The sequence below is a fragment of the Alligator mississippiensis genome, chromosome 10 (assembly GCF_030867095.1).
Source record: "Alligator mississippiensis isolate rAllMis1 chromosome 10, rAllMis1, whole genome shotgun sequence".
Taxonomy (NCBI): Eukaryota; Metazoa; Chordata; order Crocodylia; family Alligatoridae; genus Alligator; species Alligator mississippiensis.
Genome location: NC_081833.1, coordinates 71550661 through 71565460, shown reverse-complemented (window position 1 = coordinate 71565460; position 14800 = coordinate 71550661). Strand labels below are relative to the sequence as shown.

The window sequence follows — 14800 nt, the reverse complement described above, 5'->3', positions numbered from 1 at the left end:
ACTATAATTACATCATAATACAGCGTGCTATATATCACATAGCAGTATACTACTCTAATGTTCTGGAGGAGGCTCTGTGAGAATCTGATGGCATATAAAATTGCAGGGTCCCCCTGGGCAGGAGAGAAATGGCAAGACTGTTCCTTTTAGAATAAGGCTATGCATGCCTTCTTTCTGTCACTGCCGGCAGTTCAAGTCCTCTCTTCTCTTCCCTGCCCCATCACAGCCTTTGGATCCCAGCTGGCTTTCCTGGAGGCAATACTTCACATTTCAGAGATTTTGGCAGGAAGGGGAGGACGGGAATAACTTGTTGCTCGGGGCAAGTTCCCTCTCTACCTGGCTTGCTTTGCTTTTTTTATTGCACTCTCCAATATGTAGCAATTTCAGATCTAGTGATATGCTCCAGATTCCCAATGGGTGGATTCATGTAGGCCATAAATAAAACTGCCGAGCCAACTCAAGATGCTCTTGGGGGCAACTTGCAATGAAACCCCCAGTGCTGCATGCTGAGAGCAAGACTCAGTCATTAATTTAAAACAACAGGAATATTTTTTTCTGTCTGCCCAAGGAAAACAAACCTCCCGATGGTAGGGTTTGGGCATAACCTCGTCAGATTCCAGGAGACACACTTAACAATGTCTGAGTGTATCACTTCTTACAACCATGCCCTTTTACTATAAGACTTGCCATCCCTCTTTCATTATATAGTTCTTCCCTAAAGTGATGGCAGTATATCCCAAAAACAAGTGTACTGACCCTTGCCTACAATAAAAAAGTGTCTTAAAAAAGACTCAGCACGCATCAGGGTATGCAAAATTAATCCCTTAAGTGTTCAAGAGGAATGTGCTTTGGAGTCTCGTTGTTCTTTAGAGGGTGTTCAGATGCACTGTGGGGGAAAAAATAGCAGAATATGAAATGCATTTCTTGAATTAGTGTCATGATTCATGGCTTGATTGCATTAGCTGTAATACTGGTGATTGGCGGCAAAAACAGAAGTGACAGAAGTAAACTACTCCTTACTGTATCCTACCAAAATCTGCTGGGATTACCTTATGCTTGGAAGTTAGGAGAAGATCACTAAGCGTGTGAGCAGTTCTGTTGAGTAAAAATACTAATTTACAGGGCTTTACAATCCCATTCCATCTCTGCAAAGGTTAAAAACGTACCAGGACACACGCATTTTCACTGACAGCAGTGTAAAATCTGGAATAATGACATTGATGTAGTGGACACTGATTAAGCTGTAATAATATAACTTAAAATCTGATTGCTCATCCTTTTAGCCATTGCCCTTTCAACCATGACACCAAGGAATGTATTGTTGTCTTTAAATGAGTCCTTGTGAGATTTGCTGTTATTACATCCAGTCTGTTATTCAGGGAAGCAGCCACATTGCCATGCATCAATGTTTTGCTCTAAGGATAATGACCTTTATAAGAAAAACAGTCTGTTTATCACTATATTTCAACATAGGCAGCTATCATGGGATGATCAGCAAGGACTGACTATAATCCCAGGCTAGTACAAATCCACGGAAGTCCATGAATATACGCTAATTTTGGCAGCCTTGCCAGAATCAACCCTTAAGAGCATGATGCAGTCCCTTCCTAGCATCTGACAAAGATGGTGGTTGCCTATTAAAGTTCATGCCCCTCTGAACCAGTTAGTCTCCCTACCCTCAAATCTTAAGCCTGTAAATGTGTCAAATACATGAGAGAAAGGAGCTGACTTACAGCTGAATACAGCTCAGTCCTTCCCAATATGACAATGGACTGTCAACCACCCATTCAGGAATTACGGGCATTACATGTTATCAACTACACATGAGCTGCCAAAATGCATCGTTTCAATTTTCTTATGTAATTAGACATGCTCGAAATCCATAATACAGGGTTGCTGGTTTTTTTCTTGGAGATGTTAATATAGCATCCGGGCACATCACTTCCCAAGAATGAAAACTGCAATAATATATTTACATAAATAATTAAAAATCCTAGAGCACAGTAGGTAATAAAAATATATTGCTGGGATAAAACATGAAACCAGAGAGCATTGCTTTAATTAAAAATTACAAGTATATTGCCATAAACAACTTATTTACACTTAGTTAAAAGTCTAGCTGTTATGTCTCCTGCACTTGTTGAATCCAAAAAAGGAAAGAAATACCTACACTGATCTCTCCATGCAGACAAATTATTGAGGCCAGTAACTATGTTTAATTAAGATCTACTGTTAATAATGGATTTCAGAGAGTGAGGCTCTTCTTTTAATTTCCCAAGGTAGAAAATGTTATTAATTTTGGCCTTTAACTTCTCATTGACACGTACACTTGAAACTTCTGATTAAAATTTCAGAGGTGGGAAAGAGGCACCCAAAATTAAACTCTTAAATCTGGCACAAAAATAACAATGATCCCTGATTAAGAAATCAAATTTCAGAAACTTCATTACTGGTCTATTAATAAGTTGTTGGATTATAATTAATATGGGGGCTTCCGCATGTTTTTCTTCTTCCCAAAAGTTGGGAGTTGTAGGGGGAGTTGAATACTTTAGAAAAAATAGGTTAATATAGGTTAATGAATCTTAGAATTGCAATCCCACTTGAATTGGTTTCGTGGTTCTCGCCCAGTAAGCGCAGAAGGAAAATGTTTGCTTTCAGTTGCATACATATGGTGAAAAACCATTGGATTCTTGCTTTGAGGGTTGGATCAAACCCCTCTGCACCTACTGGATGCCTCTCCACAAACAATCATGGACTTTGGTTGAAATGAGTACAAACAACTTACACAGTCAAGAATACCTAAGAGCAGAACTGAGCTTGGAGCCTTCATTATATGCTTGGTTAACGAGAGCCTAAGACATTTGTTCCCAGTAAGCTGTCGATACCTCTAACAACTTCCCCTGAATGTTAACTTCATTAGATCAGAGAAGAATATAAAACCATGAAAGTGCATTGCTTAACTATGTACAGAGTGAGATCTGGACTGAAGTTACAAGGTTTTGATTCTCACAAATGCTTGAAGTTGTATTTTCCTGGGTAGTATATTTTTGCCAGCTTCCTTGAGCTTTTAAGTGAATTCCGTTCTCAGGCTGCAAAAACACTTCAAGCTGAAGAATAAGAAGGAAAACTGCCTCAACACTGCAGATGCCTATAGGAACGGTTACAAGGCAAGCTACGTTTTTCACCAAGATAAGTCATTTGAATCTGATTCAGACAGTGTTCAAAGAACAGACTGAATCTGGATTTGGACCATGGCATTGAAATCTTTCTTTACCTTATAGTCATGGTTTCTGGAATGCAGTTGTGATATTTTATGCACTAGCAGAACACTTTGCCAGTAGCTAGTGGCACCCTCTCATTGTTGATAAAACAAATGGAAAATATCTACTTGGCCTTCAGTGGATTCATATTTTGGCTGCAAAAGGCTGAAAGCAAAGGAGGGAGGCATGGACAAAGCCCCTCTTACTTTTCTGTGCGCAAACATTTTCCAACATGAAACAACGGACCCAATTCACGGCGGGGTCCTGACACGCCTCGCTGCAAGCGCGCATCACAACGAGCCTTGCTCCCATGCGTTATGGTTTAGTGCCCGTGCATTTTGCCTTCAAAAATTGACCTTAATGTACTAGTACCTCCTCTGGGGAGAACTTACAGAGCACAGCAACATCCAGCACATAGGAATCTGACGGATACGTAATCTCCGTGAGAGAGAACTGGCAGGATCCTAAGCCATTATAAACCAATATATACCCCAACTTCTCAAAATGCATCCAACTGCAATCATTTAGTGGGGAGTATTTCTTGCCAATTCCATACAGTGATCAGTTTTAGCCTCAGCACGTTTAATTTTACACTAGCTGAATTGCAAATTAGTCACATAAATATCTAATTCTTTGAATATTACTGTCAATATTTGGCAGCAGTAAATGCCACAGCTTAACTACTGCCTGAAACACAGTTCTTTTCTTCTGTGTTAAGGGTTAAGCTTTTATACTTTGTGCTTTCTTGTCCCTGTATCAGAGGGGATATGAGAGTCAGATTAGCCTTTTCGATTTAATTCCCTTCTTTTTATACTTCCATTATTTCCCCATTTGTTCTTTTTTTCCTGACAAAACTAACAGTCCTTGATTTTTTTACATATTTCCTTCCACAGAATCACTCTCCATTCCCAACCGACACTAAATCATTGCGGCGTTTGGTTTTTGCACAATCAGCAGGAGAGAGGAAAACCTTTTTTTTGTAAAAGAATACAACTTCTTGGCAATGCAGATAATGTTCACATTATGCTTTCAGTTCCAGGAAACTTTTATTTAGTTTGTATTATTCAAGATTTCAGGGCTCCTTTGCAGCACGGTTGTGACTAGTGCTAGATTGCAAAAGGAGTTCTGCTATTTGGCTAGCTGCAATGAATACTTGAAAATCAAACCGGTCTTTTCAGTGATTCACTAATCTCTCTTCCAGTTTGCATTCCCAACATAATCGTTACCAATCTGGCATAATCAGCAATTCTGCTTGAGAAATGCAAGGAGCAGATTCTGGATTATAAGAACAAATTCCTGCATGGTTTCTTTAACCAATTTCACACATGCTCTTTACTCTCTTGGGGCACCTCTCTTAGCAGTATGTGATCAAATGTTGCAAATAATGAATAAGCCCTTTTTATAAAAAAAACCCCCACAACTCCCATGAACATTGTTAAAATTGTTGATAGCTTTGTTCCTGCATATACTAAAATTTGATATCAACGCCAAAGAGAATAAGGGACTTTTATCCCTATATGAGCCAGGTTTTAGATCAGGAGCCCGACTGTCATATTGCTGCATTTGACACATGAAAGAGATTCCACAGCCCTTGTCCATCCATCAACAGAAATCTGTGGCTATACCAAATAAAATAAGAATTCCCTGGAGCAAGGGCTAAAATGACAATGAATGGACAAAATGGGCATTCAATAAATAAATACATTTATAAAACAGGGAAAATGACATCTGTTAAGAGTCTTCCCTCAGATAAACTGATCTTTAAATGGCAGAGCTCACAGGTACTCCTGATAGAGAAAAAAAAATGAAATATTCATGCTCTATTAACTAGATGTTTTTGAGGTGATGCTGGGAATGGAATTTTCTAATTATATGCCGTACCTTTTTTCCCCCGCCATTAAATTTTGAACACTCTTACAGGTCTAAATTCACCTTCACATCATTTTAACTCGTGACTGTCAGTCTGGCCCTTTGCAATGGCACGCTGCTCTACACTTGCTATGTGCACAGAATGCCATTACTGTCAACGGTATTCTCGGTTGGGCAGCTGTATGGGCCTAACCTTCCTGAAGAAGCGCCCACTCGCTAATACACCATCCCTGCAATGAGGAAGACATCTAACTATGGGAGACCCTGCGTGAAGAACTTGACTCCCTGCCTTGCAATGCTTGAGCACCCAAATTCTAGATGACTTCAAATGGAGAGTAACCAGGCTGAGACTCCATTGTATGACCAAGCTTGACCAAGGCCTTGCTGGTCCCACTTAGGAAAAAAACCAAACAAATAAAAGGGCGAAAATAAGAGGCTGTTAAATCTCGATGAAATGAATGAAGCAAAATAGCAGTCTTCCTTCATGAAGAATGGCGTTTGCACCCTCGTGCAGTGAGGACAAGGGAGAAGAGTCATAGCCTGCAAGAATCTAGCGAGAAAAAAAGGAGCACAACTCTTGAGACTCCCTCTGGGGGATTGTGGGGAAGGAAAATGCACAGAGTGGTGGCTCTGGGGCTGCTGCATACCCCCTCTCTCCAGTCCTCAATGTCTCACCATTTGGCTTCCCTGTAATGAGACTCCTTAGAGTACATAATTAAGGCCCTACCGAATTCACGGCAGAAAGGGGGTGCTCCGCGGCTTCTTTAATCTTGCATGTTTCCCCGTGTGCCGCCCCACTGCTGATTGGTGGAGGGGCCCCGCCGCTTGCTCCTGATTGACAGGAAGGCAAAAACTGTGGTTTTAATTATGGTGCTGTTTTTGCCTCCTGCCACTGATTGGCGAGGGGCCCCGGCAGCCCCGTGGCTTGCTGCTGACTGGTGGGGAGGTAAAAACGGTACCGTATTTAAAACCGTTGGTTTCTCTTCCCTGTTCATCAGGAGCAAGCCACAAATGTGACCCTTCCACTAATCAGTGCAGAGGGGAGCCCACAAAATTAAAAGAGCTGCAGCACACTCCACTTCTGCCATGAATTCGGTAGGGTCCTCTACATAACGCAACCTCTGGTCCACCTCTCAGCTGCACAGCTTCACCGAACCCAATTTGTGTCTCTGCACTAGCTCAGGTGGAGGGAGCAACAGCCCCGAGTAAGTGACTGAAGCTCTTTCTCTGCTATGAAGAAAGGTGAAGTTAACACTCTGGCAGAGAAGATGCAATTTCGAGACTGACATCGCTGCACGAGTGGTGTGCTCATTCTAAATTTTCATCCAAACCACCAGAGACATCAGGTGCTGTTTTTAACTGTGAAAATTGTCTGCTTTTGGATTGGGGAAAAACAATGTTTCTCTCTCCGCAACAGTGTTCTAGGAAGCAAAAGTGCTGGTAAAGCATAATAAGCTCCTTGCTATAGTCTCAAGAGATTCAGAGCAGGAACATAGCACTCACATGTCAGAAAACAGGTTTATAATTATAGTAATCTCGGGCAATTGTTAAACTTAATACCCGACACTGTTCCTCAGAGTGCAAGTGCATTAATATTTTTGCAGTACGGAAGACATCCTTTCCTTGTATTGTTCTGAACCTGAACCACAATAAAGTGCAATAGATAATGCCAAAAGTGTGGTCAAGCAGCATGTATTACCCTGTTGTACTTGAATCTGGGTGGCCAATAATTATTTCACTTTATGAGGTGACATCAGAAGCAAACATAAACCGAGTATGCAAAACTGAGAAACGATTCTGAGAAGCTGGTTTAGAAATGTTTATTTTTGTCCCCTCGACTTCATAAAGGTGGGGGAATCAGTTTGAAAACAGAATCACCTAAAGGTGCTTTACTCCGTCATCTCATTCCTTGGAAAACTACTGTCACCTGCCTAATGCAAACTCTTTTTCTTTGTCATTTTGAAGCTCTTCATTACAGGAGAAAAAAAAACTTCACTCCTAATTACCCAGATCCCAAACACGTTTAATTTAATTTTGCGCAAATGGCCAAGTACCATAGGCACAACAATCACTTGTAGTCCCTATTCTGTAGGCTTAGGTTAGAGAACATTGTACTTACCTAATAGTTTGATGCTGCAAGGTATCTGGATCTGTGGCGTTCACTGTTAGTACAACGCTGCCAATGGGGATGTTTTCTTGTTTGGTCACTGTCATTGGGTTTGGGTGGAAAACGGGGCCTTCATTTACGTCTTCAACAGTGATCTGAACTGTAGCTGTGGAACTGGGGCCATAGGCTATGTCTGGAACGAGTGGGTCTTCATTTTCTACTTTGATCAGCAGCGTGTGAAATGCTGAGATCTCATAGTCTAAAGGCTGAAAGGCAAGTCAAACCATTGAAGCATGAGATAAATTAAAAAAAAAAAATTAACATTACCTCCCCTTTGCTGAGTTCCCAAGTGACAGAATTAGCCACAAAAGGGACAGCATCTCTTGTACCAGCACTGGTTACATCTCGATGCCTGGCTGAAGTTCAGCAGTTGACATGATGATAATTACAAGTTACAGGGAAGAGTATTAAAGAGGCACATAAGAACTGCCATTTACTGGGTCAGACAATCGATCCAGCTAGCTCAGTATTTTGTCTCTCACAGTGACAGAGGGTGGATACTGTGAGGGGTGGGTGAACGGAGCAAGTCCAGAATTTTCTACTCCCTGCTCCTCTCCCACCGCAATAACAAAGGAGAGAAGAAAAACAGGTTGCATTTAATTATTATCCATGTTCTCCTTTCTGCTGGCTGATCTGAACTGCTCTGACTCTCTGAGATAGACCTGATAACCCACAGTTGTGCTTAGGTTAAGAGTAAGCACATTATTCAATTGGAAGACTATTCCTACCTCCTTAGGTGGAATGTATGGGCGAAGTAACACATTACACTCAGACCTTAGTAAGGGCACTTAAAATGTGAGCATCTGCAAGTTAAAGCTTGTTAGCTCATGCTAAGTGCACTCTGAGCATCTCAAATTATGCCACTTCAGGTGAGGGTTAACTCTGGGCTGTGCTACCTAATTTGTTATAGGAAAACTTCAAGTCTGCTTCACAGAGATAAAATGAGCAGCTTGAAGTCTTCAAGCACCCCAGGATGCATTGCTTCTAGCCTCCCCACCCCAGCCCAGCCCAGCCCAGCCCAGCCCAGCCCACCCAGAGCAAGGATAAAGCCCAAGTGTCCTGGCTTCTAGCCACACCCCTGCCTGCCAGCCCTCTAGTGGTAAAGCAGAGCAGTGCAGGCAAGAAACCGTACTGACCCATAACGTCTAACTGATCAACATGTTCTAACTTTAACACTAACGACTATTAGCATTGCACAGATTTAGTTAACTATTAACATTGTAGCCATTTAGTTATCACTTATTAACATTACAGCTATTTAGCTATCGCCTATTAGCACTGCACAGATTTAGTATGGTCCAAAGTGTTACGTGTAACTTCACCCTATCTTCACCCTAACTGTACCAATCTCTGGGCTGCAAGGGAAGCTATTCCTTTTGAGCTCTGCCCTGTCTACTGCAAAGATATTCATTGCAGAGGTAGAAATACAGCCAATGGGAAAATTTCAATCCAAACTCTCTCAGTAGAAAATACTGCCTTCAGACATAACTTTCTTTTCACAAGTGACTCTTGTCATTTTTTTTCTTCTTCTGGACATCAAAAAAAAAATCCTGAAAACTAAAAAATGTTTATCTTAAAATTTCAGTTCAAGATTTCTGTTTTGTGTGTGGGTTGTTTTTGTTTGTTTGGGGGTTTTTTGGGTGGGGGGGGTTGGACAAATAATTAAATTTCCCACATATGGGAAGGAGAGGTTTGCCAAGCATCTCTTCCTTCACCCAGGGCTACTTTCAAAAGAAAGGGAGATATTGGTAAAATTTCTAACGTGAAGAGGAGCTAATTAATTAGTGCCATATTTTTGAGAAGCTTATTCCAGTGGTTGCACCTTTTCATGCATCAAAGACCTGCTGGATACACTGTGCAGCTATAATATAGTATAAAGGCAAATAGTTCTTACTTTGACAACAGAGAGCATTCCCTCATTAGTCTGTGGATTGGTATGGATTTCAAAACTCTGCCCTGGGTTTCCATTGATAATGGTATAAACAGCTCTCCAGGCCCCTGTTGCTGGATCATCCTCATCCTGAACAGTTACATTCACAATCACTCCTGTAACACCTTCCTTTACCGTAGCTTGGAACTAAAAAAAGAAAGCAAACAGATAATAACTGTTAGTATTTTAACTAATGACCACAAAAGAAAAATCACTGTGTGAGCCAGCATTAATTATTTACTGCATCTAAAGGAAGATGTAATCCTTGCGCATAACGGGATCTTGTCGTCCGTAGATAATGCATTCCCACAACAAGATGTGCAAGGTATTGTATTGCTACTGCACCATTTCTGATATACTGCAGATAAGTAACAATGCAATAGAAAACAGCCTTTGAAATCTTTTCAATGAGAAGGGGGGGGGAAAAAAACATCTGGAAGATGAATTCATAGGAAAGTGAATCTGGGCAATACGTCCTGGAGTACAACATCCTGGAAAAGGAAATATTTTTCAAAGCTGATCAAACAAAAAGGGAGGTTTTGTTTAATATATTTCTTTCTTTTTTCACCCTCCTCTCCTCTTTTTAATTGCTTTCTAGGGGTATGAATGAATAAAACAGTTGACTCACAATATGCCCCTATAGGCTGGCCCCCTGTCCTTCAGCCTGGACTGCAATGGCTAGCTGTCCTCCTGCCCTCTCCACAGTCCTACATCGGTCTCATGCATCCTACATGGTACCCAACAGATCCTTCACAGATTAAATACTTATTGTTGGTGTTCTGCTCTGGCCTTTTCCATCACACTCTGCACACCTTTATGCAGCTCTATGCTGCTCCACTCCAGCAGCCTCTTGGGCCTTCTGTTAGGTTCAGTGGCCCATTGATGCTCTTTCTGCCTCTTTGCTGGGAACTTCCCATGGTACCTCCATACTTGGGATCCCTGACTTGTTACCTTCTTCCTTAGGGCTAAAGGGGTGTAACCTGACATGGGAGGGCCCACAGTCTTAAGGGGCCATCCACACGGTGGTACCCAATCATCTTAATAATGGGGAAAGGAGACTGTACGACAGACTCTGCCCTTTTTTCCTTACTAGAATGATCTTTGGGGTAAAATAATTTGAGCTCATATTATTACTACAGGCAGTCCTCAGACTTACAGCACAATTGGTTCCTGAAAACCGTGTCTTAAGTTGAAACGTAACTCGGAACCAATTTTCTCATAAGAAACAATGTTATAAATGGGGGATTGGTTCCTGAACCAAGGCCCAATATCCTATTTTCACCAAAAAATACCCCAGAATTTTGTACTCGATCAATTATAGATGAGTAATATAGCTACATTAATATATTTATATTGTAAATAGCAATCCTATTGATTTGGAAGGACTCCTTTCAGGTGACTTTGCTGGACTTTTTGATGGGTTCTTGGCTGGAGTCTTCTCAGGAGTCCTGGCTGCAGGTTCTTCTGGAGTTGTGTCTGCTTTCTTGAAGAAAGTGCACAAGGAAGTTTTGACAGATGTTCTCCAGGGAGATGGGCGATGCAGAGAACTTGTTTGCTGGCACGGCATTGCATAGGATCAAGCGTTGTAAGTCAAAACTGGCATTGTACAGTTGAAACAGGGTGCCAATTTATAAACACTGTAAGTGTGAAACGTTGTAACTCAAAACGTTGTAAGTCGAGGACTGCCTGTACTTAGTTCTCCTAACTATCACATCAACATTAAGATTTCTGTTCAGTAGAAAAAGGGGTCATATCCATATGGGAAGTCTGCTGTATTACTGCAAGAGTGTAGGGTCAACTAGTCTGATCCTATATGGGTATAATCTACCTGCTTTTTGTCTAGACAGTGTATTAATGATAGAGTCACTTAAATATATGAAAAGATGAGGTCAAGCACTGAGGTTGAGACTCCTCACTTCTCAAGCACCTGCACGTAGGGTATTGAAAAAGTTGTATGCTAATTTAATTAAATGCACCTCTTGACTCTGCAGGAGAATAAGCAATATTACACCCATTTGGTGGATGGATATAGTGAGACCCTGAGAGACTAAAGGCCTGATCTTCAGAAGAACTGAACAGTTGCAGCTCCATTTTAGTTAACTGAGAGCTGTGAAATCTCAGTACCTCCCAGGCTTAGACCCTCTCAGGTCTGACTGTGCATACTTTTGGTTGCAAGTTGCCCTTTTTTCACCACTACCATCCTGTTGTCCTAAGTATCTTGCTCGTAGCTACCCTACCAGTAGCAGTGCTAGGAATACAAACCTGTTACAGAATGCATCCATTTTGCATTTGCAATGGGCTTCAAGACTTTTGCCCAAGGGGAAGTAACTAGATGCCCTTTGCTCTAATTTATAGCAAACCCTCCTACCCCTGAACATTATAGAAACATTTGTGAGGTTGCAGAATCCACGACATTAAACAAGACTGAAATTGTATAATGTCCTCTTATTACCACACAGACCTCTGGTTACATGGTAGGGTCTATCTGTTTCCTGCTTCTAACATATAAAAGAGGTAACTATGTCTTTTTCCCCCCGTCTTTGGTTATCTCTCTTTCATTTCTTCCAACAGACTTGACTTATGTTCTCAAGCCCTTTTTCAATTTAGTGGCAGAATTTAAGTGTCTGCATTAATGTTCCTTCATTTCAAGCTTTCCAGCTCCAGACCTGATTTTCTAAGAGGGGCGACATTATTGATTGGCTTCTTCTATCTTCTTTGGTATATTTGACAAGGAATTTAAAAGCTCTTTTGATTTTGGTAGTTTATATATAATGGGTTGTTATTGAGTTTCAGTTCAGGCAGATCATTAAGCTCATTTGCAGTTTAATTAACCTCAAACAATACTATAACAATATGTTAACTTGCCTTCAAAAGAAAATACTATATTAAGAACCTCAGATGTAAGGTTGGCTCCCAAGGAGGTGCTCCATCTCATGTAAAAAAAACACTGTAACTCATAAAACACATTTGTGCAGAACCCTGACTTGGAAAGAAAGCAAACTTTTTTTTGGTGACATTTAGAGTCCATATCTCAGATGCAATAGGTTGCTGTTACTCCTCTTAAAATAAGCCTTTTGCTCTCAGTCCTATGATGAGGGAATTATTGATTTGTTTAATTATCATTAGTGATTCCTCTCCCATCTGCTGATATTTGACTCTTGCAAAATAAAAAGCCTGGCTGCACATATAAATACATTGCAAGTGGACAAAGAAGCAATGGGACACTTGTACCATGGTCTGGCTAAATACCCTTTTATCTGAGAATAGTACTCAGCTGGGTTATCCCTCACAAACTACCCTAGCAGGGTTGTTCTAAGACAGGGGTGGGCAACCTGTGGCACGGGTAGCCTCTGTGTGTGACATGCAGCACATCAGAGGTGCGGGAGGGCGATAAGCAGTACAGTGGCAGATAATGCAGAGAGCAGAAAGCAGAGTATCAGGACAAACAAGGAGCAGAAAGCTGAGCAGCATTTTGGGTAATGGGAAGGGAACGGAGTGGTATTCAGGGACAATGCGGGGCTAATTTGTGGCCTGCCTGCCAAAAAGTTTGGCCCCACTATTCTAGTGTAATCTTCAAGCACTGCCTGTAGATCAAATAACTAGAAATGAGAAGGTAGATGTCAAGGCAACGCTCCTTCTCCATCCCTGAGACTGATCTTGGGATCATGACTTGAAGCCAGAGTCCCAGGTCTGGGGACAGGAGAGCTGAGGGAAGCCACAAACCGGGCTCCCCTCACCTTGCATTGCCAAGGCAAACCTTTGAGCTAAAAGGACCTCAGTCAAATGCATCCTAATCCAACTTTCACACCAGAACCTGATGGAGTTGTGCCAGTTATAATTTAACTGCCCCAAACCAGATGTCCTGGAGATTGGGCAGAAAGCAAAAACCCATCTGGTAGTCTGCCAGTTTTGTCTCATGGGGGGAAAAAACCTCTCTTCCAGCCCCCAAAACTGTTTAGTAGATCAATTGGTGGTACCAAAGAGACCCAGGAAGTAAGCTAAGGATGGGAAGCATGAGGCTGCAAAGGGTCCAAGATGGCTATTAGCTTATCCAGGAAACAGCGGCTACTCCTCCGGCTCCAGTTCTTTGAAGTTCAAACCACCTTGCTCCACTGACAAGTATAATATCAGGGGCATGCATCAAGGCTTTGGGGGAGCAACTATTCACCAAGGCCCCCCAGGCAAGGACAAGAAACAATGGGCACAAACTGATTGAAGATAACTTCAGGTTAGGCATAAGGAAAAACTTCTTTACAAGTCAAGTGCTGAGGGTTTGGAACAGACCCCCACACCGAAGTGGTACAGTCACCCACCCCAGGCGATCTTCAAAAAGCGTCTTGATGCACATCTTGCTGGGGTCATCTGACCCTAATAGTCTTTCCTGCCCGAGTGCAGGGGGGCTGGACCCGATGATCTGTAAGGTCCCTTCCAGCTCCTAACATCTACGAAATCTCCTAACTGAGGATGATTCACTTTGGTACTCTACACTCTTAATGACTCCTTATTCACTCTCAGTGGTCTGCATTGCTAACCTATTGGCATTGAAGCAAGGGCACTCAGACCTGCCGTGGCCAGAAACCTGCGGAGTTTATGATACCTGAAGATCAAGGAGCTGCTAAAATCTGCTGGCAAAGGCAAGAGCACTAGCTTCGATAACTTCACCCTCAATGTTACATTAACTGCAGGTGGGTCACAATGGCTTGAAAATGGACAAAAAAACCCAAGGGTGGCTGTTTGAAGCTGTCTGAAGTGTCTGACTTAATCTCAGGAAAATGGGTTAGGGAGCAGAGTGAATTGGAACATGGCTCTAATTTCTCATCTGGACACTTTGTGCACTCCATCATCTATCTATGTGAGAGTACGAGCGCTGAATACTTACTATAAAAAAGAAATGCTGTATCTGTTGTAGAGAGGTCAACCTCTTGTGTTAGCCTAAGCTCTGTAGGCCACTTTGAAATTAAAAGGAGGCTTCCCAATATCTAGAAAACATGCTGCATTAACAATGGTTCCCCTTAAAAACCTTAAGTGAAAAGAGTGATTAAAAACCACACATGAACTCGAACTCCCGCTAGTTTTGTCAATGGAGAAAATAAAGCAAAGGAAAGGATAGGCTCATTGTATATCAAAGTGAAAGATTTACCTTTTTCAGGCAGGGTGCTAACCTGGAAAAAGCTGCTCCAGTGTTCAGAACAAACACGGTGGCTAGCGTGTATGATTAGATTCTGAATTAATTGGTTTTATTCGTTTTAAATATCTGCACACTTCCAGAGCACTGTTATAAATTTCAGAATAAAACTGATGAATTCAGAACTTTATTTAAACTGCTGTCATCAGCATCCACAGAAAATCATCATCGCTGAGAAGCAGAACATCTTCAGCCAGATTCATAGCTAGCATGTAAAGACAGAGGAAATATGAGCTCGTTTACAACCGCTGAGGACTTGGATCTCACTCAAAAGAGTGCCTCATTTATGGTTGTCATCATATATACTGCCTCGTTCCCTTGCTATTCACCAGGACTCCACCGTGATAGAGGCTGTATAAATACAAAACAAAACAAATGTCCCTGACCCC

The 14800-nt window shown here is 41.7% G+C and overlaps 1 protein-coding gene across 2 annotated transcripts in view; it reads right to left on the bottom strand.

Annotated features, from left to right (window-relative positions):
- The window catches only part of CDH13 (cadherin 13), a 788124-nt gene that overhangs the window by 113011 nt on the left and 660313 nt on the right, over window positions 1–14800 (bottom strand). For both annotated transcript variants that reach the window (XM_019488228.2, XM_006268561.4), the window contains exons 9-10: window positions 9191–9373; window positions 7249–7502 (exon numbers count right to left, since the gene is read on the bottom strand). In XM_019488228.2, coding sequence (XP_019343773.1) covers window positions 7249–7502; window positions 9191–9373 — 437 coding nt within the window. The remainder of the gene's footprint in view (window positions 1–7248; window positions 7503–9190; window positions 9374–14800) is intronic.